Source organism: Helobdella robusta, assembly GCF_000326865.2.
Source record: "Helobdella robusta unplaced genomic scaffold HELROscaffold_70, whole genome shotgun sequence".
In the NCBI taxonomy this organism is placed as follows: domain Eukaryota; kingdom Metazoa; phylum Annelida; class Clitellata; order Rhynchobdellida; family Glossiphoniidae; genus Helobdella; species Helobdella robusta.
The window spans coordinates 445,317-469,550 of NW_008705399.1; the positions used below are offsets into that span (position 1 = coordinate 445,317).

The 24,234-nt window shown below is 32.4% G+C and overlaps 5 protein-coding genes across 5 annotated transcripts in view; 2 read left to right on the forward strand and 3 right to left on the reverse strand.

Annotated features, from left to right (window-relative positions):
* Positions 1–437: 437 nt before the first annotated feature.
* HELRODRAFT_186138 (hypothetical protein) lies at positions 438–4,646 on the forward strand. The gene is made up of 9 exons (XM_009031181.1): positions 438–653; positions 870–971; positions 1,228–1,341; positions 1,503–1,551; positions 1,815–1,958; positions 2,227–2,372; positions 2,565–2,670; positions 2,782–3,714; positions 3,738–4,646. The coding sequence occupies exons 1-8, from the start codon at positions 540–542 to the stop codon at positions 2,937–2,939; spliced, it is 933 nt and encodes a 310-aa protein (XP_009029429.1). The 5' UTR covers positions 438–539; the 3' UTR covers positions 2,940–3,714; positions 3,738–4,646.
* HELRODRAFT_194218 (hypothetical protein) lies at positions 3,256–6,605 on the reverse strand (the record flags this gene model as incomplete). Its single annotated transcript, XM_009031182.1, has 7 exons — positions 3,256–3,714; positions 3,738–4,719; positions 5,041–5,166; positions 5,353–5,427; positions 5,618–5,708; positions 5,880–6,323; positions 6,558–6,605. 6 exons carry the CDS (start codon positions 6,603–6,605, stop codon positions 4,583–4,585), a joined length of 921 nt encoding a protein of 306 aa, XP_009029430.1. The 3' UTR covers positions 3,256–3,714; positions 3,738–4,582.
* A 615-nt stretch (positions 6,606–7,220) lies between these two features.
* Positions 7,221–15,674, forward strand: HELRODRAFT_194219 (hypothetical protein). Its single transcript, XM_009031183.1, has 18 exons — positions 7,221–7,257; positions 7,566–7,674; positions 8,150–8,218; positions 8,372–8,596; positions 8,793–8,874; positions 9,379–9,486; positions 9,594–9,760; positions 10,077–10,238; positions 11,299–11,410; positions 11,630–11,704; positions 11,956–12,117; positions 12,305–12,366; positions 12,622–12,685; positions 12,767–12,869; positions 13,306–13,385; positions 13,889–13,989; positions 14,410–14,563; positions 14,819–15,674. Exons 2-18 carry the CDS (start codon positions 7,610–7,612, stop codon positions 15,245–15,247), a joined length of 2,220 nt encoding a protein of 739 aa, XP_009029431.1. The 5' UTR covers positions 7,221–7,257; positions 7,566–7,609; the 3' UTR covers positions 15,248–15,674.
* A 1,319-nt stretch (positions 15,675–16,993) lies between these two features.
* HELRODRAFT_181375 (hypothetical protein) lies at positions 16,994–21,524 on the reverse strand (the record flags this gene model as incomplete). The annotated part of the gene is made up of 12 exons (XM_009031184.1): positions 16,994–17,292; positions 17,533–17,704; positions 17,828–17,949; positions 18,059–18,160; positions 18,436–18,580; positions 18,874–19,111; positions 19,196–19,368; positions 20,182–20,516; positions 20,737–20,739; positions 20,800–20,933; positions 21,029–21,082; positions 21,421–21,524. The coding sequence occupies 12 exons, from the start codon at positions 21,522–21,524 to the stop codon at positions 16,994–16,996; spliced, it is 1,881 nt and encodes a 626-aa protein (XP_009029432.1).
* Positions 21,525–22,827: 1,303 nt separating this feature from the next.
* The window catches only part of HELRODRAFT_181376 (hypothetical protein), a gene marked incomplete at both ends in the record, with an annotated part of 1,408 nt that continues 1 nt past the window's right edge, over positions 22,828–24,234 (reverse strand). Inside the window, 3 exons of the mRNA XM_009031185.1 lie at positions 22,828–23,086; positions 23,243–23,775; positions 24,224–24,234. The exon at positions 24,224–24,234 is cut by the window's right edge and continues 1 nt beyond it. Of these exons, the coding sequence (XP_009029433.1) occupies positions 22,828–23,086; positions 23,243–23,775; positions 24,224–24,234 (803 nt within the window). The remainder of the gene's footprint in view (positions 23,087–23,242; positions 23,776–24,223) is intronic.

The window sequence follows — 24,234 nt, forward strand, 5'->3', positions numbered from 1 at the left end:
ATTTTGTTACACATTTTGTAATGTATCATATTTTTATAACTTTATAGAGGTTTTGTGGTTTTTCTAGTAAAAATTGGTTTAAAATTTTTATTTTTAACTTTTATTATAAGCTTTTATTTAGTTTAACTTTTAGTTGTACCGTGGGAGGAACTTATGAGTCTCTTTAAACTGTTGACTATAAATAAATATTGCTGGAAAAACCACTTTGCCGTCTCCGAGATTACCAATAATTTAATAATACATCATTCTATTCAATAAAATTTAATATAACTACTACATTGTTTTAGACATATTAAGTCAAGTAGATATTTCATATAGCTTGCTCGTTAAAACCCATGCAATTTCGTATGTAAGCTAATAAGCCAACAATTCATGCCAGTCAAATAGCCTGACCCGTTAAATTATAATATTTAAATGTTTTACTTTTAACCGTTAATTGATCAGATAGGTTCAATAACTGAGACGTAAAGTGATATCTATATTATATAAGAACGATTAAAAATTGAAATAAGTTTAATAAATTATTAATAAAGTTTGTCATGTCCGAGCCGTTAATTTTGCGTCTTGTTGCATCGTCTGTTTCAGTGGCAAACATGGCTGGTAGGATAATCAGAGATATCCTAAAAACTGGGGACTTAGGGATTGTCGAAAAAGTTAGTTTCTTTTATTATTTAAGTTTTGTTTTATAGATGTTATTTTTTTCAATACAAGAAAAACGATTTTACTTTTTCTTAAATAAATGAAACTTCAAATTTGAGGTTAAGTTTAATTTTTAATTTAATCTTTTTTTAAAATTTTATTAAATGTTACTTAACAGTTAGAAGAGTTAGAGTTAGTTAATCTTTTTATAAATGTTTTTATTCACGTAGGGCCTAAATGATTTGCAAACTGAAGCAGATAGGAATGCACAGAAGTGTATTGTTTCATCATTAATGAAAGCATTTCCTGACGTTGCAATTATTGGAGAAGAGGTTCATTATTATTTTTTTTATTTTTATTATTAATTAATATTATTTTTTAATTTTTCATAGTTTGTTTAAATAAATAAAATAGCTAAAAATTCACTAAGCAAATTAAACAAACTCATACAAAACAGGAATATATGGATATTGATAATAATATGAACCACCATCATAATTAATAACCTAATTATTTTTTTTGATTTGCTTAAATTTATATATAATTTTGAAATTTTAATTAAGGAAATTATTTTTTATTATAAAAAAGACACTGGACTATAGTGATGTGAATCCGGATTGGATAACAATGGATCAAGATGCTGATGTCTTAAAGCATGCCGGTTCAATTCCAGATGACTTGAAAAATATTTCAGCAAAAGATGTCATTTTATTTTTTTGTTTCAATTTTATTATTATTGACATTTATTTATATTATTTTATTGTTTATATTATAATTTTATTGCTGTTTTTCTTCTTATTATTATCGTCATAATTTTTTTATTGAAATTATTGTTATTATAAAATTATTATATGAAATTATAGATCTGTATCTGGGTAGATCCTTTGGATGGTACTGCAGAATTTACTCAAGGTCGTAGTGATGGTGGTGATGGTGATAATATTAGTAATAATAATTGATTTTTTTAATAATAACTATAATAATGATGATGATAAGTATGATGATAATAGCAGTCCTAATGTTAGTGATGATGGTGATATCGTTAATTCAAGTTATAAATGATTACATACATACAAATCATTTTGTGTTGAAATTATTTCTACGTATACAATTACTATATCTTGTTATTATCATACTATGTTGATATTATTATTTAATTGTAATATTATAATTAGGTCTTCTTGATCATGTGACCGTCTTGATTGGCATAGCAGTGAAGGAAAAGGCTGTGGCAGGCGTCATCTACCAGCCATATTATAATTACCAGAATGGACCCCAAGCTGAATTAGGCAGAACCATCTGGGGAATTGTTGGATTAGGTTTGTGAATAAATTATTCTAATCAGCTAGTTTATTTATTAATAAATGTTAAAGGTTAAAAGGTTGCTCTCTCTTTTGCGCTTGCTTATTCAATCATTGTCAGTGCTTTGTTAGTTTTTTTGGAAATTAGTAAACTCTTAAATAGGTGGTGTAGGTAGATTAGGTTTTAGAGTTTTTACAATTGATATCCATTTATCAACCGACATTCAAATTGTTATTTAATCGAATTTCTCCTTTCAATCCATTAAATCTTTTTCATTTTTTGAAGGGGCATTTGGCTTTGAGCAAGTAAAGCCTCCAGCGAAAGAGAGAATAATAACGACGACGAGATCACACATGGATGGTGCAGTTAAGGGGGCCATCGATGCCTGCCAACCTACTAAAATCCTCAGAGTGGGAGGAGCTGGACATAAGGTTTAACCTGATTGGTTGAATTTGATGGTTTCTATTTTTGTGGCTGGTAGTTTTGATTGGCTGGTAGTTTTTGTAATAGTATATGTTGACTGGTTGATGGATATCATGATAGTATTATGATTGGTGGTCTCTTGTGATAATATTTCAATTGCTTATCATTCTAATAATTTTGTTCATCATTATTTTTTACAGGTGCTATTGTTGATTGAGGGTAAGGCCCACGCTTACCTGTTTGCCAGCCCAGGTTGTAAAAAGTGGGATACATGTGCACCTGAAGCTGTGCTTCATGCCATGGGAGGTTGTGTGTTTGTATGTTTCTTTCTCTCTCTCTCTTTCCCTCTTTCTCCCTCTCTCTCTCTCTCTCTGTGTTTGCGCGTTTGTATGCAAATTCAAATAACTATTCACATAGGTAAGCTAACTGACGTAAACGGAAATTTCTACCAGTACCATTCTGGGGTGAAGCTGCGAAATGATGGGGGCACGCTGGCCACCTGTCTATTCGAAGACCACCCCTGGTATCTCTCCAAGATGCCAGAAGCCATTAGGTGCACCTTGAAATCCAAATAAAAGTTTAAATGGCAGCTATGAAACCGTTTTTGAGAGTTTCGCATGTGATAAGAGGTAGGTATGTAGGAAGTGATAATTTCCCAATCTATGAGTGCTGTGGAGGATTTTACGTTAAGAGTTAAGTAAGTTTTAGCAATTGAGTTGAACACGAAAATTTACGCAGATTAATATAATCAAAGTTGTTGGATTTGCTGATTAATTTTATATAAAAAAAGCATCGTGTTAGAGCATTATTATATAGACTAGAGCAAATAGATGTTATCATTAACCTTATTAATTAATATCAATGTCATAGTGTATGGTATTATGTGATTATTTTTTTGTGCATGTGTTAGGTAATTTTTACGCTATATTATGTACTCGTGTTTAACAGTAGTTACCTCCTTTATTCGGTTTTCACTCATAAAATTATGTTTATTTGTTAATAATTAATATAAATTGTTAATCATTGTAAAACGTTTAGATATTCTTGAACAAGAGGCCGTCAGAAGTCTCTTCTACTTTTATATAGTTCGCATCGCAGTAGCGTTTGATTTCATAAATTTATCATGAATTTGAACTAACTATTGCTGGTAGCATTTTAGTAAAGGTCTAAGTCCTAATCAAACACCAGAGTTTGGATATGTTAGATAGAAAATAGATAGATAGATGAAAGAAGATAGATAAAAGATAGATAAATAGATAAAAGATAGATGATAGATAGATAAAAGATAGATGAAAGATAGACAGATAAAAGATAGATAGATATAAGATAGATAAAAATTGAAGGAGTGCAAGGTGCCAAGCGATGCGTTTCAAGAAATTGCCCGACTATGTAGCTAAATGTTTTACATACAATTTTAAGGACCAATGATTAATTTTTTTTACTTCCCTACCAAAGTCTTTCATGAGCCGGTCTTTCATTTCAATTTTATCGGTTTTTATATACATAATGACAATATAACTAGATAGAAATATACTTACAATTTCATTTCTATATACAAATACGTATACATATACTGAACAATTGTATAATATATTATCATATACTAGTATATATTTTTATATATACACATATTTACACACACATATACACATACATACACTTATACATTATATTTGTGTATGTGAACTTATCAGAAAGTCTTTCAAATAGATATAGATATTTTTTTTAACCAAATATAGATTTTCTTGTTTTTTGTGCTATATATTCCAATATTATTGTTTAATTAATTGAATTAGTTAATTAATTAATTGTCGTTTTGTTGGACTTTTTCCACAAAATAAAATCTATATATATATATATATATATATATATATATATATAAACATTCAATATATAACAATACTTGTGAATAGTAAATAAATAATTATGAATAATAACATAATAATAAATAGTAAACAGTACTGAGTAGACTATTAAAGGTCAATCTCTCTCTTTTGCATTTGCTTCAGAGGTTTCAACAACAAACACACACAGCTTATATGAACACGCGTGCAAACCACGCACCATACACATTGCATATGATAGGCGGGGATCTCTTTGTATTCGAACCCAGTCATTGCATTAGCAAGACCAGGCGCCTTTAACCATCGAGCCATCACGCCGCCCAGTTATTATTGATATCCCAGAAATTATAGGAATTATTATAATTATTATTATATTACAATAACTCAACGGTATTGTTGTAATTGATCGGTATTTGAAAATACTCTGGAGATAGGCTCTCCAGGTATATCAATCTGTCTTCTAGATTTTTCAGCCTATCGGAATAACTTCTGGACAGGGCTTGATTTTGAGCTGTTTGATTTAAAAAAAATTAATTGTTTAAATAATAATTGATTGTTTAGTTAGTTAATTAATTGATCAAAAATTAAACTGTATTATTATGTACGCATGCATATGTTGTGCATGTTAAACTGTCCGTGCGTTATGTTACATACGTTTTACTAAGTTATACTTGAATCATCTGTTAGCAATAAAATTACACACACACACAAACATACACACACACATACATACACACAAACACACACACACAACTAAAGAGGCAATAGAGTAAGAAAGAAAAAGAGAGAGAGAGAGAGAGAAGTGTAGATCATGAATTAAACTAAACATTACATGAACTTATGGTAAGGAATTTTTCAAGATTGTCCAATCTCTCGTTGACAATGTGTGAAGAAGGCATGATTTCATCAACTTTGTATCTTTTCGATTGAGCTCCCTTGGTAATTATTGACCGCTTCTCTAATTTTACAATCAAATGAAAGAGGATTTAGCGATTAACGAATGATAACTCTCTTTATAGGTTATATTGAATTTTGAAATAAATTAAAAATAACACTTAACTCATTAATTTGAAAATACCTAAAGGTAAAAAAGCTAAATGTAAAAGTGAATTTAAATTTGGATAGAAAAGTTAGAACCACTAACTCGATACATGGCGGTCGTTTCCTTGGCAGGGTTTGTATACTGCTTCAACTCTAGCACAGCTGTTTTCATCTGACTCTGTTTAAATTTATACCATTAAATTAGCATTATTATTTTATTTAATAGAATTTATTACTTTATTTGCTATATTTATTCACCATTTTTATATTTTAATCGTGAATTTTATATTATTACCAATATGCTTGAGATAAATTGAGACAAATGATTATTACGGATGAAAACAAATAATTATTAATTATAAAAGAACCTTCTGGAATTTTATGGCAAAACTCTTTGATGTTCAGAAGATTAATATTCTGTCTTTGATTTTTCATGAAGGCATTTATTCGTCTGTTCATCTGAGCAATAGTATTTAATAATATTATTATAGTTTACAAATCATTATATAATATAATGAAAAACAATTATATTTAAATTTTCTCCCCCCCTCTCTTTCTCTCTCTCTCTATCTATCTAGCAAAATATCATATAAAAAATCATAATTATATCAATGTAAATGTGATAAATACCTCTGCATTTGAGACATTAATTAGTACATCATCTTCTTTTATCGGGTCATCACCAACACCTTCATAATTTTCTGTAGCAGCAGTGCTAGTAGTAGTAGTAGTGGTAATTGTAGCTGCAGTTGCAGCAGTAGCATTAGCAGTGGGAGTGGTAATACTTACAAAAATTACTTCGTTATTATTTTTGCTACCATCGATAATTTTGCACCTTTCGAGGCCGCTAATTCCAATAATATTATTATCAGTAACATTAATAATATTATTAATATTATTATTTAATCTTTGACTATCACCATCGCTGCCACCAGGGTTTTTTATGATAGCGACATCTGCCACTATATGCATAACATCTGAAACAATTTTTGGTGTAATTTCACTCGGTAGGATGCATAAACATTGGGAGACTGAATTCCTAATAATGTTTGCATTTAGATTTAACTCTAAAGCCTGAATGGATAAATTAGAAACTTTATAAGTAAAAGTAAAGTAAAGTGTAAAGATTATCATTATTATTATAATATTAATTAATATCATTTATAGCTAAATTATTACCAAAACTAAAAGTAATTAAGAATAAAAAAATAATATTAAAATGGAGTGCAATTTAATTAAATTTTAAATTAAAATAAATATCAAACTATTAAAAATTAAATTATTAAAAAATTAATTTCTATTACTTACCCTCGAGAAAAAATTGTACAAATCAAAAACCAATGATTCGTCATACATTATTATCCTATGAACCAGCCAACAGATTGAAAATTAATGGCGTTTGTAATCTGGGATCAGAGAAGATTTTGTCACAAAATCCTAAGAGACCAAAACACCGAACGGTGCACTGTTCATCGACTGGTTTTCCCATCTGTATTTATATAGTTTAAAAAGCGACCCATGGTGCAACTAAAAGTTAAGCTAGTAAGGTCGTAAAGCTGATAAAATGAAGCCTTATTACCCATTGTAAACTATCCATAGTATTACCAAAATATATTTTAAAATCAAGCTTGGCACTACATTAGCTTTATTTTAACCTAAATTCAAAAATAATATATTACTGAAATATATTTTTGCGCCAGTAGTTTGTAACTTTAACGCGTTGAGCATATCGATATAACTAGAATAACTATTAAGAAGGTATAAAAACTAAAGAAGTAACAAGAAGGAAAAGATCAGGATCGCCAAAAAATAACAAAAAAATTTTTTATTCTATGTAGATGAAAGTAAGAATATCGTTAAATATTTCATAAATGGCCATGAAATAATTTTTGTTCTGCTAAAATTTGAAAATGTGAATATTCAACATTGATCGTTTCTCAACTCAACATAAACAAATTAAAAGTGAATCTAATTAAATAGTTGTGGTTATCTAGTTAGGTTTTCGCCCAGTACGTTGTGAAGGTTTTTTTTCCGATCCCCATCCGTCATTGTTTAATTAGTAATTAATAATTAATTAATAATAATTAATTAATTTATTATGTGGTTTTGTTGTCGTTAATAATAAATTTTAAAGTTTCTTATTGATAGTTAATCTGGTAGTAAAAACAGAATACTGAAAATACAAAATACTAATATCTTATAATAAAATGATTATTTTATTATAAGATATTAGCATGCAGCCGTTCATTTTAAAAATTTAGACATTATTTGTGTCTAGATAATACTTTAATTGTGATTCGGAATCTAATGATTGCAGATTGACAAAAAATTGGGGATCTGGAAGGAATAAATTTCTAAAGATGTCTACAAACATGCCTAGAACTGGTGAACGAATAGCACTCAGCAATTGGGCCAAGTTGAGATTGTGAGGATAATTTTGGTTTTTTGAAATTAATCATTTAAACTAAATTAAATTGAAATCAAAAATTTACAAATATCCACTGTAAATTTAATTGAAAAATTTTTAGTATGTTTGGTTTTTTGTGTAGTGCTTATTAACTAAGCCTTAATTTGCATTGTCTTCTAATAATAAATAATCAAATGTAGTAATACTCATTATTAATTAATATTGCTCTTTTTACTTTTTATTTTAATTAATTCCCAGAAGAAGTATTAAAACAGCATACTTAGTGTGAGCAAAGAAAATAAAATATAGTAAACACAATACAATAGGTTCATATAAATTAATACACACCATGCACATTGCATGTGACTAGCTAAGGCCTCTCTTTGAAACTAGTCACTGCAACACCAAAGCCAGGCTTTTAACCATTAAACCGTAAATAATAATATCATTAATATTATTTATTAGTTATATTTTTAAAAACTTCTTTCCGTAGTTACGTTGTGAACAAAAAACCGGCTGCTGTTAAAGAAGCAGAAGCAAGCAAATGGCTGACACTAATTAGGTGATTCCCTATTTATAAATCTTTTGACACTGAAATATTAAAATGTTCTAGTATAATTCACATACAAATGCACAAACAACTAAAAAAATGTTGCAAAGAATCATGAAAAAATTAAAAAAAAGATCCTTAATTAGTAAAAATAAAACTCAACAGAGGCACAGAAAAATTTTTCGGTGTTTCTGACAACCCCCAAGAAACTGAGGAAATGAAAGAAAAGTGGCGGGCTCGTCTGAACCAACTTTACGGAGGTAAGGGCATGATGGTCTTGAAGGGCCAGCCAGCCAGTGGTGGGGAGGCAGAGGGTGGAATGGAGATGGGCCTCTTGGGGACTGATTCAATTGATGGCAGGCTAGGGCGGGGTGAATTGATTAGTGAATTGTTAGGATTTAGTAAATGAATGAAAGAATGAATGAATAAATCGTTTGTTTGTTGGTTGATTGGTTGATTGATCAATTTATTGGTTGTTTTACAGGTAATTTTATCAATTTTTTTCATTTTACTTTAACCTTGTTTTCAATTTTTTAGTTTTTGAATTTTTTTTTGTTCCAAATTTGTTATTTTCAATCCTGATTAGGCTGCCCAAGAAAAAGATGATGCACCTGAAACCGAAAGAAAACGTTTTTATGATGACCTATGATGCTTTCATGAAGAAAGATGTCATACATAATTTCTGCCCATTTTATTTTTTTTCAAATTTCATCAATATATTTTTCTTTATATTAATAAAATATGAATAACTGATTGAATGATTGAATCAATTATTAACTGAATAAAGAAATGAATCAATGAATGAATCAATGAACAACAGAATTTATAATTGATTAAAGAAATGGGTGAATAACTTGCTATGTGAATGTAATGCTGGGATAATGAATGACTGACTGACCGAATGATTGACTTAGTGATTGAATAAATGATTGAATGGATGGATGAATGAATGAACGAATGAATGAATGACTGACTGACTCAGCGGCTTAATAAATGAATGAATAAATAAATAAATGAGTGAATGAATGAATGAGGTAAAAATGAGCTGTGAGGTTGTGTAATTGTTACTTGCGTTTGAACCCAAGGGATTCCTGTCTCTCTGATACACAAATAATAAAAATAATAATAGCAGTAAAATAATTACGCTTCTTCTTCTTATTTTTTTCTTATAGAAAGGCGTGAAGGCGTTGAAAAGTCGGAGTTATGCTCCCAGCGACACAGTATGTAGAGATTTTTTTTTTTTGGAAATTTTAATTGGTGTTTGTCGTTCGTCTGATAAGGTTGTTGATTTAGTTATTGACACTGTTGTGTGGATGTTGTTGTACACGTACACACGCACGCACGCACACACTCATAGACACAAACACGCACGCACACACGCAAACAGAGAAAAGGAAAATTTCAACTGTCCAGTGAACTTAGATCGATGTTGGATGAAGATTTTTTCAAGTTGCCTATTGGTACTGGACAGAGAAGACTAGCCAAATCGAAGAGAATGGACACGGATCAGGATCGGGATATGGTCGATAGTTTTAGGCCGCCTGGCAGAGATATGTAAGCTTATGTGCGTGTGTTTGTGTGTGCGTGTATTCGTGTGTGAGCGTGTGTTCGTGCGTGCGTGTGTGTGTGTGACGGTGAGGTGGCGTAAAAAAAGAATCCATGTCCATCATGCACTACAATATACGACGTCCGTTTGTGTGTAAAATTTTGGAAAGCAGCTTTGAAGATGACGCCAAGTGATTGAGAATGCACGAATGCGAGAATAAATAGCTGAACGAATGAGTGAAGAATGAGTGAAGAATGAATGAAGAATGAGTGAAGAATGAGTGAAGAATGAATGAAAGACCACCAACAACAACAACAACAATAGGATTGACCTGTCCATCTTAGAAGAACTTTCCGACACGAACAAGCGCGAATTTGGGACTGGAGGCTTCATCGGCAGACGACTCTTCAACATCGAGAAAGATGATTCTAAGATCAGCAAGGATGCTATGAGACAGTTGCAGGAGATGGGAGACGTCTTGCACAGGTTTTTTTTACTTATTTTCTTTGTATAGGTTTTTTTTTTTTTTTACGTTTGTCTCATATAGGTTTCTTTTTGAAAAGGTATTTTTTTTTATGGAGTGCGATAAAAGTGAATGTAGGGATGATAACTCAATCAACCAGTCAATTTATCAATCAGTTAATCAATCAATCAATCAATCAACTAATCAACCAACCAGTCAATTTATCAATCAATCAATCAGTCAATTTATCAATCAGTTAATTAATCAATCAATCAATCAGTCAATTTATCAATCAGTTAATTAATCAATCAATCAACTAATCAACCAACAAGTCAATTTATCAATCAGTTAATCAATCAATCAATCAATCAGTCAATTTATCAATCAGTTAATTAATCAATCAATCAACTAATCAACCAACCAGTCAATTTATCAATCAATCAATCAGTCAATTTATCAATCAGTTAATTAATCAATCAATCAATCAGTCAATTTATCAATCAGTTAATTAATCAATCAATCAACTAATCAACCAACAAGTCAATTTATCAATCAGTTAATCAATCAATCAATCAGTCAATTTATCAATCAGTTAATTAATCAATCAATCAACTAATCAACCAACCAGTCAATTTATCAATCAATCAATCAGTCAATTTATCAATCAGTTAATTAATCAATCAATCAATCAGTCAATTTATCAATCAGTTAATTAATCAATCAATCAACTAATCAACCAACAAGTCAATTTATCAATCAGTTAATCAATCAATCAATCAATCAGTCAATTTATCAATCAGTTAATTAATCAATCAATCAACTAATCAACCAACCAGTCAATTTATCAATCAGTTAATTAATCAACCAATCAACTAATCAACTAATCAGTCAATCAAATTCATGTGTTTAGTGCATTCAGACAGACCGACCAACGTAGCAAATTAAACCGTTGGAATTAAATGAGACAATGCTCTCCTGGTCTTGTTGGCTCTGATGTTAAATATGAAGATTAAGATTAATAATAATAAATAATATTATTACCATTATTGTTTTAATAATAATTATTATTATTTTTATAACCAGGCCATATTTTACTTATTGGGTCACATTCGTTCAAATCGTCTGCTACATCGTCACTATTTCTGTATATGGTTTGGCTCCAATTGGCATCAGTTCGAGAGCTGTCAATGCAGAGGTTGTTGTCGTTGTTGCTGTTGTTACTGATTTTGTTGCTCTTGTTGTCGTTGCTGTTGTTGTTGCTGTTGTTGTTGTTGATGTGGTTGATGTTGTTGTTGCTGATTTTGTTGTTGTTGCTGTTGTTACTGATCTTGTTGACGTTGTTGTTGTTGCTGCTGTTGTTTTTGCTGCTGTTGCTGTTGTTGTTGTTGATGTTTCCGAATATATTACTCTTCAGATATATTCATCGAAAATGTTTGTCGAGTCTATAGCGCTCATTGAGAAAGAAAATTTTTGGATTGGACCAAGACAGGTTGGAGAATATTTCATTCATTCATTCATTCATTCATTCATTCATTCATTCATTCATTCATTCATTCATTCATTCATTCATTCATTCATTCATTAGTTCATTCATTCATTCATTTATTAACTATTTCATTCATTAACTATTTTATTCATCAGTGTCAGTCATAACGATCTAATTCACTCAATTCATCATTCAACACTGATCAAATAAGAATAAACATTCCCTAACTCCGCTAATTCCGGACGAAAATTTAGGAAGACCTAATTCACCTGGGGGCCAAATATTCTCCGTGCATGCGCAGAGACGCGAACGTCGTGGAAGCCATCAAGAAAGATAGAGCGCTGGAAAACGAAACTGCCTGCTGCGTTCGGAACGATGGTCTGGGATGCGTTCAGACGCCTGCCTCCATGTGTTCGGTTAGGGAATTAGTGGATGGATGGATGGATAAGTAGTGAAAATGAATGAATGAATGAATGAATGAATGAATGAATGAATGAATGAATGAATGAATGAATGAATGAATGAATGAATGAATGAATGAATGAATGAATAAGTGACGGTACGTATAGAAAGACATGCTATCAAAAAATGATTTTTTCACAGTCAATCCTTTCAACTTGGCATAAAACTGGCCAAAGTACGACAGTCTGCGGACAAGATCCAAAGTAAGATGGACGAACGGATGGAGGGATGGATGGACGGACGGATGGATGGATGGTTGGACGAATGAAAAGATGTATGAATTGATTTAACAATGAACGAATGGATACTCTGATATCCATACATATATGGGTAAATTGATAGTAGGAAGACAAGCAAGTGTACAAATGAATGAATTAATGAATGAACGAATGGATGAATGAATGATTGATTGATGGATCGAACTTCAATCTTCTCAATTAATTTTCTTATTGTTTCAGTTATTGTTCAGCTCCAGCTTCTCTAGACCCATACAAATGGCCTAATGATATTATAGACTGGCCCGTTAGTTTCATATTACATTAACATAATTTATTATAATTATTATTATTACCATTATCAATATTATTATGTTGTTATTATTAGATATGTCTGAAAAGTTCTTTAACGAACGGCACATCCCTGCAAGGAATTCCACGTCACATGACCTGCCAAGTGGCGGGAAAACCTTGCTGTATTGGTATTCAAGGTCGTTATCATCATCGTCATCATCGTCGTCGTCGTCAACATCATCATTCTTTCATTCATCTGCATGTTCAGTCGTTCATCCGTCTGTTTTCTCAGTTACTCATTCATTCATCACCATCATTGCCATTACCTTGTCACTAATATCATCACCATCAACATCACCATCATCATCAACACCACCATCATCATCATCACCTTGTCATTAACATAATCATCACCTTCACCTTATCATTAACATCATCATCACTATCACCTTATCATTTATCATCATCATCATCATCAACATCATTATCATCATCATCACCTTATCATTAACATCATTATCATCATCATCACCTTATCATTAACATCATCATCACCACCATTACCTTATCATTCATCGTCATCAACACCACCACCATCATCATCATCAACACCACCATCATCATCATCACCAGGGGAGTGCATAGTAACGACCAGGGAAGAGTGTGAGTTTAAGAGAGGGTACTTTCACGACGATGCCTTCTTGTGTTCTCAGGTTCATTGCGTGATGACGTGTGGATAGCTAAGTACGTAGTGTAGCGGTTGTGGTGTCTGGCAGTGCCGTTGCTCTGACAATCAATCAATCCAATCAATCAATCAACCAATCAATCAATCAATCGTCCAGTCACTCCGTCATGAAAGCTCCTAAATAACCAACTAACCAACCAATCGGCCAATCAATCAATCAACCAATCAATCTACCAATCAATCTACCAATCGGCCAATCAATCAATCAACCAATCAATCAATCCAATTGATCAAACAAACAACGAATTATTAATTAATCAACCAACCGAGCAACTAACAGACCAAAGAATCAATTAATAAATATACAAGGCAAATAATTAATCAACTAATCAACTAATCATCCAATCAGTTAATCAACCAATCAGTTTATCATCCAATCAGTTAATCACTCACTCACTCACTCACTCACTCACTCACTCACTCACTCACTCACTCACTCACTCACTCACTCACTCAAACAAATATTGACAGGTTTCTTGCATAGAGGAAACATGCGGAATGCTTCCATTCTGGAATTCAAACAGACCAGATCAGTTCTACAGACTCTGGCTCTCTCTCTTCATACACGCTGGGTATGTGTGCGCGTGTGTATATGTTTGTCTGTGTGTGTGTATGTGCGTGTGTATTTGTTTGTCTGTGTGTGTGTACGTGTGTATGTGTTTTTTGTTTGTTTGTGTGTGTGCTTGTTTGTGTGTGGGTGTGTGTGCTTGTTTGTGTGTGGGTGTGTTTTTTTGTTTGTGTGTGCGTGGGTGTGTATGTGTTTTTTGTTTGTTTATTTGTGTGTGTGTGTGTTTGTTTGTTTGTGAGTGTGTGTGTGTGTAAAAAATACACATTTGTTTGTGTTACTATTTATAAACGCTGTGTTTGCCTGTTTACGCTGTGTTTACGTGTTTTTATTTTTATGTATAATTTAAACTAATTCAACTAACCAAGCAACACACACACACGCACACACACACACGCACACACACACACGCACACACACACAACAGCGTCCTACAACTCTTGATAACGATCCTCTTTCAATTTTTCTTCATGAGGGATGTGGAGAAGATGCTGGGCTGGCATAGAACGGCTTTCATCTACATAATGAGTGGTGTCGTCGGCAGCTTGGCCAGTGCCATCTTCGTGCCCTATCACGTTGAGGTAGGCCTGCTAATTTGAATATTAATGAGTTTGTGTTAATATTAATGAGTTTGTGTGAATATTAATGAGTTTTGGAAATACTAACATTTATGAATATTAATGTATTAAGGATTACACAAGTATTAAACTGCGTGGATATGAGTATGAATATGCAATATGATTTGATTTAACTTATTAAAACATTGATATAATTATGAATAAGATGAAATACTTAATTTATTCATAACTCCGCCTATTTTTTTTTTCAAATTACAGGCCGGTCCGTCTGGCTCGCAGTTCGGAATTCTCTCGTGCCTATTTGTAGAGTTGATAAACTACTGGCCCTTCCTATACAAACCTTACATCGCACTCATTAAGCTCCTCCTAGTTCTGCTTCTCTTGTTTGTGATTGGTCTACTGCCTATGGTTGACAACTACGCTCATCTGTTTGGTTTCATTTTTGGGTTTTTACTTTCGTTCTCAGTTATGCCACACGTCGAGTTAAACATAGCCGACAGGAAAAAGAAACTGATCGCCGTTTTTATTTGTTTCTTTGGTAGTTTTGTTATCTTGCTACTGCTGACGCTGCTCTTCTACGTGGTCCCCATCTACGACTGCCCATACTGCCAGTACTTCAGCTGCATACCATTCACAGAGACATTCTGCAGTAGTATGGAGGTCAAGATTCGCAGAGATGCTAACTGATAGAGAGAGAGAGAGAGAGGGGGGGGGGGAGAGAGAAAACAAATATGTTTCATTTTATATTGAAAAATTATTTAAGTTAAAGAAGACGAATTATTATTTGATAAATAATAAGAATATATATATATATATGTGTGTCTGTGTGTATGTTTATTTTTAGTTTGTGTTTTGTGCCTATTCTTTATTCTTTCTTATTTTATAATTGTTATTATAAATTAATTATAAAAATTTTTGTGGTGGTATGTTTGCTAGTTTTTTTTTATCATGCTAATAATTAAATAAATACATGTATATATGCTGGTAAAAGACCATAATTAATATGGTAGTTTGTGAAATCCACCGAATTTCTAGCGTTGATTGGGACCTATATCTATATTTAAACAACAATTCGGTAGAATTCATACAATACTGTATAAAATATGGTCTCCTTCCATTTTTTTCCATATATATATATATATATATATATATATATATATATATATATATATATATATATTTGTCTTTTCATTTATGAGAAATTATATTTTCTTATGTGTTGTTCAATCTATGCAAATTCGTAAAATGATTGCTGTTAAAATATCTTTAATAATAAATGAATAAATAAACGTTATATTTCATTAATAATCATAATAATGAATTTTTTCTTCTTTGTTAATTTATTTGTTTGATATTTAATACCGTTCTTTAACAATAAATTTTTTTCATAATTTTTACTAGCACACACACACACACACACAACTATATATAACCTATAATTATTGTTTTGTAAATTTGGATTTAACAAGTTTTTAAAATTTTGGACTTTTATTTGAAATTTAAGTATCCAACTCATTCCCACCGATCTTCACAATTATATTATTTTACCTTTCTATCATTACGGCTTGATGGTCAAGACGAAGTGTGTGTGCGTGCGTGCGTGTGTGTGTTGGTACGTGTCAGAGAATTAATTTAAGAGAATTGTTGAATGTAATAACATTATTATCAACAACAACAACACACGTTTAGACGGCATTTTCCCCGAGATCGGGGGCTGCCGTTTGGCTACCTATGATAAAACCGAAATACCCCTCGACGCCATCCACACCTGTCAACATTATTATCATAATTTATTATTAATTTATGCCATTCCTGGTTATGAGTTTTTTTTAGCTGTTTTTACCTATTGAAATTTTTAATCTCCCACATTCAGACCAGTGTATTTTAGTTTCAAATTCATTCTTTCAGTTTTTTAAATGCACACACACGCACGCACACACGCATTAATTCTTTAATCTGCCTTACTTTTTTCATTCATTTAATTAATAGACAATATTTCTATGTTTTATATTATATTATTCAATCGAATTGTGTGCGCTAGAAGAAGAGTTCAAATGCATTTATGAGGAAACAAAGACACACGCTACGTGTACGTGTGGGATTTATTTCCTACGAAGTGTTTTTTATTTTTAACGAAGATATATTCTATTGTCGTTATAACGAAATGGGAGAGAATTTTATTAACAAATTTACAATTGAAGGAATTGTTTTTTATTCTCAATCAGCCAACCAGCCAATCAATTGATTAATTGATCAGCAGTATCAAATTCAATTCTTAGAGAATAAAAAACTAAAAAAAAGGTAAAATTAACCCTTAGTTAACATAAAATATGCAAGCTACCGATAATTACCATGAAATTTATGAAACGCATGATTAAGGTGAAGCAGTACGAGACCCTAATTAGCATAAATATGATAATTAGCTCCGTCAAGTCAGGGCGAAATGCACAGCCTCGAGGCACAGTCGAAAATCCAAGCCGGTGTCACGTGACACAATCTCTTGTTCATTATTTTGAAGGAGTTTGTATTGTTGTTGTTGTTATTATTATTGTTGTTGTTGTTATTATTTTTCGTGCTTTCGTCTTTTTTATTTCTTTCCTTATTTTTCTCCATTTTTGATTTTTTGGCGGCCGTTCTAATCAAAGAATTATTATTATTATTATTACTACTGCGTTTATTAGTGCTAATTTTATTATTATCGTTCTTCTTATTATTATTGTTATTAGAATCTTCTAGATCAGGAACGACAAATATGTGATGGATAGTGACGAATGGGGAGTCGGGATTAGCATTAGATAGAGTCGTAGACATCATCATCGTTGTTGTAGTTGTTGTTAGACTCGAATTCATTGATTGATTTAATGTCGACTGATTGATGATTGATTGATCCAGAGTTGAATGATTGATGATTGATTGATCCAGAGTTGACCGACTGATGATTGATTGATGCAACACGTCATCACAGTTGTTACCATCTTGACCAAATTCGCCGTCATCCTGGCCTAATTCCTCTAGTTTTAATTTGGCGGCTCTAAGTGATATTTTACCTGACCCATATTTTATTAATGAGGTCAGATCGGATTTTATGGACGTTGGCAACTTTGGGGATAAGTAAAAATTCCCGCCTTTGAATAATTTCGGAAGCTGAGCGGAGATGGGAAAAGTTTTTTTAGATTCATTTAATATTCCATCCACCTATTCAATAATAATAATAATAATAAGAATAACAACAACAATAATAAGAATAACAACAATAATATAAATAACTTGTAACGCCGTGCTGTTCCTGGATCTATGAAGGATGGACGGATCTGGATGAATGAAGCATCCATTTATCTCATAATCAGACTCTTCAATCCATCCATTATTTTTACTGCATGCCTCTAACCCTGGGTGATGATGGTGATGGGAATAATGATGATGATGATGGGAATAATGATGATGATGGGAATAATGATGATAATGATTGTGGCGATGGTACTGATGATGATATCTAACAATCTAGGTGTACAATCCATTTCCCAAGTATCAAAGCACTCATGTACTTCATCGTTCGAACGCATAACCTCTTCTCATTGGTCGACGGAATCAGATGCGTGACTAAATTTGCATAATTTATGAATTAATTAACATAAGTTGTGAATTTAATTTGCATAATTCGTAGATTAATCAGTATAATTTATGGATAAATTGATTCTAGAATTACGATCCTACATATAATTTGCATCTCAATCTTCCCGGCAATAACTTGAATTTGGTAAAAGTAGCGCAATTTATTTAAGAGCACCGGCGAGAAATTTTAATAAACTCGCATATTTATATCCGTGATTTACAGAAATTATCATAATCAATCATTAATTCAAAATTTTCCTAACCAGTTTCATCGAATTCGTCTTTGAAAGTCCAATTCAGATCGGCAACGTTTTTCGAGATCCACGACTTGATACCTGACCTGAATCCGGAGCAAGTTATGACCAGACGATGCTGGGGACGATGTTTCGGCGTTCCTATTGGCTGGAACTACATGGGGTGTGGGGTAAATATAGAAACGCGAGTAACACCTAACTAGAGAAACTGGGGTAACGACTGAGTTAAAAGCTATCTCGAATCAATAAATTTCGACTATAATGATATTAAAGTATTGATAAATTAGCCACATCGATGTATTACGCTGCAAAGCGTTCGTAACGATTGGTCACGAACCGATCGGTTTTTTCAGAAGTCTTTAAACAATTAGCACACATCACCTCAAACTACCTGAAAGAAAAATTCAACGAAAAACTCCTTCACCAATCAAGAAATAAAACAATTACCGATGGTAACGGCGATGACGACGGCGATGACGTCATTATTTGTTTATAATTATTATTATTATTATTATAATTATTATTATTATAATTATTATTATAATTATTATTATTATAATTATTATTATTATTATTATTATTATTATTATCGTTATCGCCGTTGTTATTATTCTTATGATTCAATAATGTTCCCTCCATCTCTGAGCACTTGGCTAACTCAAAAGCTGCATGGCCTGAACTGGTTCTACGGGAATAATAAGAATAATAACAAACCATAACAATAATAATAATAAATAATAATAACAATAATAATAACAACCGCAGTAACCTCTTATTGACATCAGCCCCGTACTTCAGCAGCAGCAGAGCACAGGCCTGTTGATTCTGTTCAACAGCGTCATGTAGTGGCGTGTAGTCGTCGTAACCTGGTTCGTCCACGAACGCTGAGTGCATCAGTAGCTGCTCCACTATCAGCGTGTGGCCGTGGTGGCAGGCTTCGTGCTGTCGCGTGGTGTATGTTGGAGCCACCCATTCGATCCATTTAATAAACCACCCATTCAATTAAAAAACTGACCAATAAACCAACTACTCCACTAACAAAAAATCAATTCATCAGGCAGTTGATCAATCAATCAATCAATCAATCAATCAATCAATCAATCAATCAATTACTTCATCAATCAATTACTTAATCAATCAATTACTTAATCAATCAATCAATCAATCATCTAATCGATCTGCCAACCCACCAGAGGAGTCCAGAGAGCATTATCTTTAACATTGGGGTCGAATCCTTCATTCAAGAGATTCTTAACCAATTCTGTGTCACCCTTTTTAATAAATCAATCAATAAATCAATCAATCAATCAATCAACCTATCGATCATTCAATCCATCAATCAACTTACCGATCATTTGCACATTCATTCATTCATTCACTAGCTCACTTAATTTTTCAATCTTGCATTTAATGAACTATTCATTTTGAGAATCTCTCATCACTCAATCAACTAACCAATCAAACAACCAACCGACCAATCAGCCAACCAATCAACCAACCAACCAACCAACCAACCAACCAACCAACCGATCAGCCAACCAATCAACCAACCGACCAATCAGCCAACCAATCAACCAACCAACCAACCAAGCAGCCAATCAACCAACCAACCAACCAACCAACCGATCAGCCAACCAACCGATCAGCCAACCAATCAATCAAGCAAGCAGCCAATCAACCAACCAACCAATCAACCGATCAGCCAACCAATCAATCAAGCAAGCAGCCAATCAACTAATCAGCCAGCGAACACACCTTGATGCAAGCAACATGCAACGCAGTTTCGCCTTTATTGTTTCTCTTATTTAGTCTCTTGGTTAAACTTTTGTTACAAGGGGTTGTCATATTTAGTTTATTGCTCATCTTATTATCGTTACTGTCGTTCTCGATTGGCGATTTTCGAGCGACGATTCCAGATTCAATTTTAATCTTTTTGGCTTCTAGCAACGAATCATTAGTATTTAGTGTTTTTGGTGTCGTCTGTTTGCTGAAGTAACGGTCAACGGTAGATAAACTGGAGTTTAATTTTCGTTTTGATGACCTGGTTGTTGCAGCAGCTCTTGGTAATGATGTTGTTGTGGTTGATGGTGCTGATGATGATGTTGATGTTGTTGATGATGATGTTGTTTTCACTGATGGTGTTGATGATGATGCTGATATTATTGACGATTTTGCTATAGCATTTTTCAAATCTGTGTTTCAAAAATAAAATATCGAAGGATATTTATTTTTGGATTGATTGATTGAATGAAAAATGACAAAATAACTGACTCATTGTATGATATATTAATGATTAATGAGTGAACTGACTGGCTGGTTAAATAAATGAATGAATGATTAATTGATTGATTGAATGAATATTCATTTACCAACCAAATTTATTATCAATATTTAATATTTTAGACAGAATGCTGCATGATTTTAAAGTAACATCGATGTCGTTTAACTTCGTTGATAACTTCTCTTTGTCACAATTCCTACATTTTTCAATTCGATCTTCACAGGATCTATAAACATAAAATAATATTTATAATTTTTGAAATAATTAATTACAAAAATAATAATAAATAAGAATAAAAATAATAAATAATAATAAACTAACAAGCACATCAACTCTTTACAGCATTTTGTCATGAAAAGAACTTCTTTTGAATTGCTGTTTAAAGATTTATCATGTCAGTTATTTATAACAATTGCACACACACACACACACATACATACATACACACACGCACACATACACACACACTCATGCACACTCAGCATGCACATAAAATAAAATCTTAATTATGTGTACCAGTACTGTAATATTATATTATAAGATTTATGTGTATTTGTAATTTTGTGTGTATATGAATTGCAAATGAAAGCATCATGGATCATATCATACTTTGATTATATTTATATCTCTTCTTATACATCATCACCAATGATAACTTTATTTCAATTATGAATTAAATATTTTAAAATATATTAGAAATAATAAAAACGAACCATGAGCTGCATTTGAAAATTTTTAAAAAATTACAAAATGCATTTTTCGTGTTGTTCCATATGAAGGTTGAGGAAGTTTTAGAACTATTATTTTCATCTTCCATTATTTGATTATTAAATGAAATAATAATTTAAAAAAAATTTTATTCAAAATTAATAACTTGATGAGATCCCTAATAACTGATTTTCAACATTTTAGAAATTTATTTTCAAATTACCAAGTTTTCGCACTTGAACTATTATTACATGTATGTGACAAAATTGAACGCAGAAATTCAATTTATGGAAAGCCATTGTGTACAAAAAAAAAAGTTTTTCTGTCTGTGGTTTATAAAATTCATTTTATCTTTTAAAAATCCACTTAGATATGTCAGCACATTTACATTAAAATTTCAATTGCCATCAAACTGTCTAACATACATTTATATAATACCTTTTAATGCCATGCACATGTCATACAGAAACACAGACACACAATCACATACAAACATCAAAGTATACAATCTTTTGCTAGAATCAAACATACAAAACATATATACATACTATTAATCTGCTAAATAAATAGAAATAAAACCTGTCCCCAACTAAAGCTCCTCTACATTGAAACTTTTTCTGCCTATTTTATGATATTTGTCAGTGTCGTGCTATGAATAGGAGTTTCTCCCACATATGTATGTGTGTGTGTGTATGTATGTATGTATGTATGTTTGTGTGTGTGTGTATGTATGTTTCTTTTTGTGTGTTTGTATGTGTGTATGTATGCCTGTATGTTTCTTTTCTTGTGTGTGTGTGTGTGTGTGTTTGGGTGTATATATGTTTGTGTTTGTGCGCGTGTAATGTTTTCATTCAAATGGTTAGTCTTTTTTATCATGTAACTAATGAGATATGTACGTGTGTGAGTGTGTATTAATACATATACAGATTGAGACTGTGGTATATAAAAGTAACTATAAAAACCATCGCGATTTTGTAATTATTCAACTTAAAGTTGAGTCCTTCTATTCTTCGAACAAGGACCTTGTCTTCATATTTTTAGTTTAATAAGACTGAACAACAAAATTTGTTAAAAATATTTTAGCCTTTTCTAAAATTATACATAATTAACATTGTAGTAACTAAAGATGCTGTAGTAATTAATGATGATGACGATGATTTGGGGAACTGTTGTTCAGAGTTAGTTAAAGTTTATATTTCGTTTTAAGTGGGATCCATAATAAGCTTAAAACGATGTGCTTGCTCATTGTAATGTAGATACATTTTTAATAGGTTTATAACACAACACCGACGACAACTCAATGTTATGATGACAACAACAAAATAATAATAACAATAATAATATAAATTATAACAATAATAATAATAATAAAGATGTATTTCACAGTTTACACATTTAAAAAAAATTATTATTTAGTCGTTGAAATGAATCTGTTGGTCGTCAAAAACCGGGCAGTAACTCTGTTTTCTCGGGTTCGAATCCACCGTGGCCAAATTTCGAAAATAATAGCGCAACGGATTCACTAACTCATTATTGTTATTATTATAATTGTTGTTGTTGTCATCATTGTTGTTAATGTTGCTGTTGTTGTTGATGTTGTTAGAAGCTGGTAAAGCGGTCGGCGTTTCAATCAGACAATCACATTTGATGTTGTTGTCATTGTTGCAACTACTGTTACAAATATTTGTTAAATTAAGCGCTTCAACATTTGTAACAGAATTATCTAGCGCATCTCTGTTGTTGTTGCAGTGAAGGTAACATCTTGGAATTTGATTGGTTGGTTGATTGATAGATTGATTAGTAGACCGGTTGATTTTGCGCAAGGACAGGGTCTGATAGTGTTGATGTTGTGGCTGGTGCGGTTGCGACTGAGAGTTCTGAAGTTGGCGAATCAGTAGGTGCTCGTCATCATCTTCTTCCTGAATATCGTAACTATGATGGAGGTGCCGTTGTTGTTGCGGCTGCTGCTGCTGATTGTAGCTACAACTTTTAGAATATAAAGAGTCGTAATCTTTGGCAGCGGTCGTCAGTGATGTCATAGTGACGTCACAGTTTCGGCTTGCAGGCGCACCAGCGTTATTAGAAGATATGATATCCAGCATGAAGTTGTTTGGATTTTTATCAACTGCGGATGAATACGGCGATAATTCGGCTCTACTTTTTGGCGGGGGAGAGGGAATGCATCGAGTCCGAGTCGTAGATTCATAACAATCCAATATGGCCGCATTACAACCTATGCAGCGCGGAAGTGTAACTTCTTGCGGTTGCTGCTGCTGTTGCTGCTGCTGTTGCTGCTGCTGTTGCTGCTGCACGTGATAGGAGTAAACAGCGCTAGGATATGTGACGTCATGATGTTGTTGCTGTTGGTGATGATGATGATGGTGAGATGAAAATGGCGGCAAAATGTATCTGGAAGGCTGTTTGTTGGTCAATTTAGAAGCGGGAATGTAGGCTGCACAGCTCGGGTGGCTGGTCGTCGATCGCTTGTGGAATCTGCATTGTATGGTGGTTGGTTGTGGTTGTTGTTGTGTGTGCGTGTGTGCGTGCGTGTGCGTGTTGTACATTGTTTGCATGTGCGTGTAGAGAGCGGTGTCCGACATAAATTGTCAAACCATGTTAACATACGTGTAGAACAGTTAACGAACTTACTGAATAATTTATAAGTCTGTCGTACTTAAGTTAAGTTAGTCATCGTCGTCATCATCATCATCATCATCGTCATCATCATCATCATTGTCGTCATCATCATCGTTGTCTTCATCATTTCTTCGTCATCATCATCATCCTCCTTCTCCGTTTCATTCTTACCATCAGGCTCA

Excerpts from the sequence above, each read along its gene's own strand:
- HELRODRAFT_186138 (XM_009031181.1), top strand. The coding sequence starts at position 540 with ATGTCCGAGCCGTTAATTTTGCGTCTTGTTGCATCGTCTGTTTCAGTG. Across the intron at positions 1,959-2,226 it reads CTGGGGAATTGTTGGATTAG|GGGCATTTGGCTTTGAGCAA; the intron begins GTTTGTGAATAA and ends CATTTTTTGAAG. Across the intron at positions 2,671-2,781 it reads TGTGCTTCATGCCATGGGAG|GTAAGCTAACTGACGTAAAC; the intron begins GTTGTGTGTTTG and ends CTATTCACATAG.
- HELRODRAFT_194219 (XM_009031183.1), top strand. The coding sequence starts at position 7,610 with ATGTCTACAAACATGCCTAGAACTGGTGAACGAATAGCACTCAGCAAT. Across the intron at positions 9,487-9,593 it reads TTTGTCGTTCGTCTGATAAG|AGAAAAGGAAAATTTCAACT; the intron begins GTTGTTGATTTA and ends ACACGCAAACAG. Across the intron at positions 13,990-14,409 it reads TCTCTCTTCATACACGCTGG|CGTCCTACAACTCTTGATAA; the intron begins GTATGTGTGCGC and ends CACACACAACAG.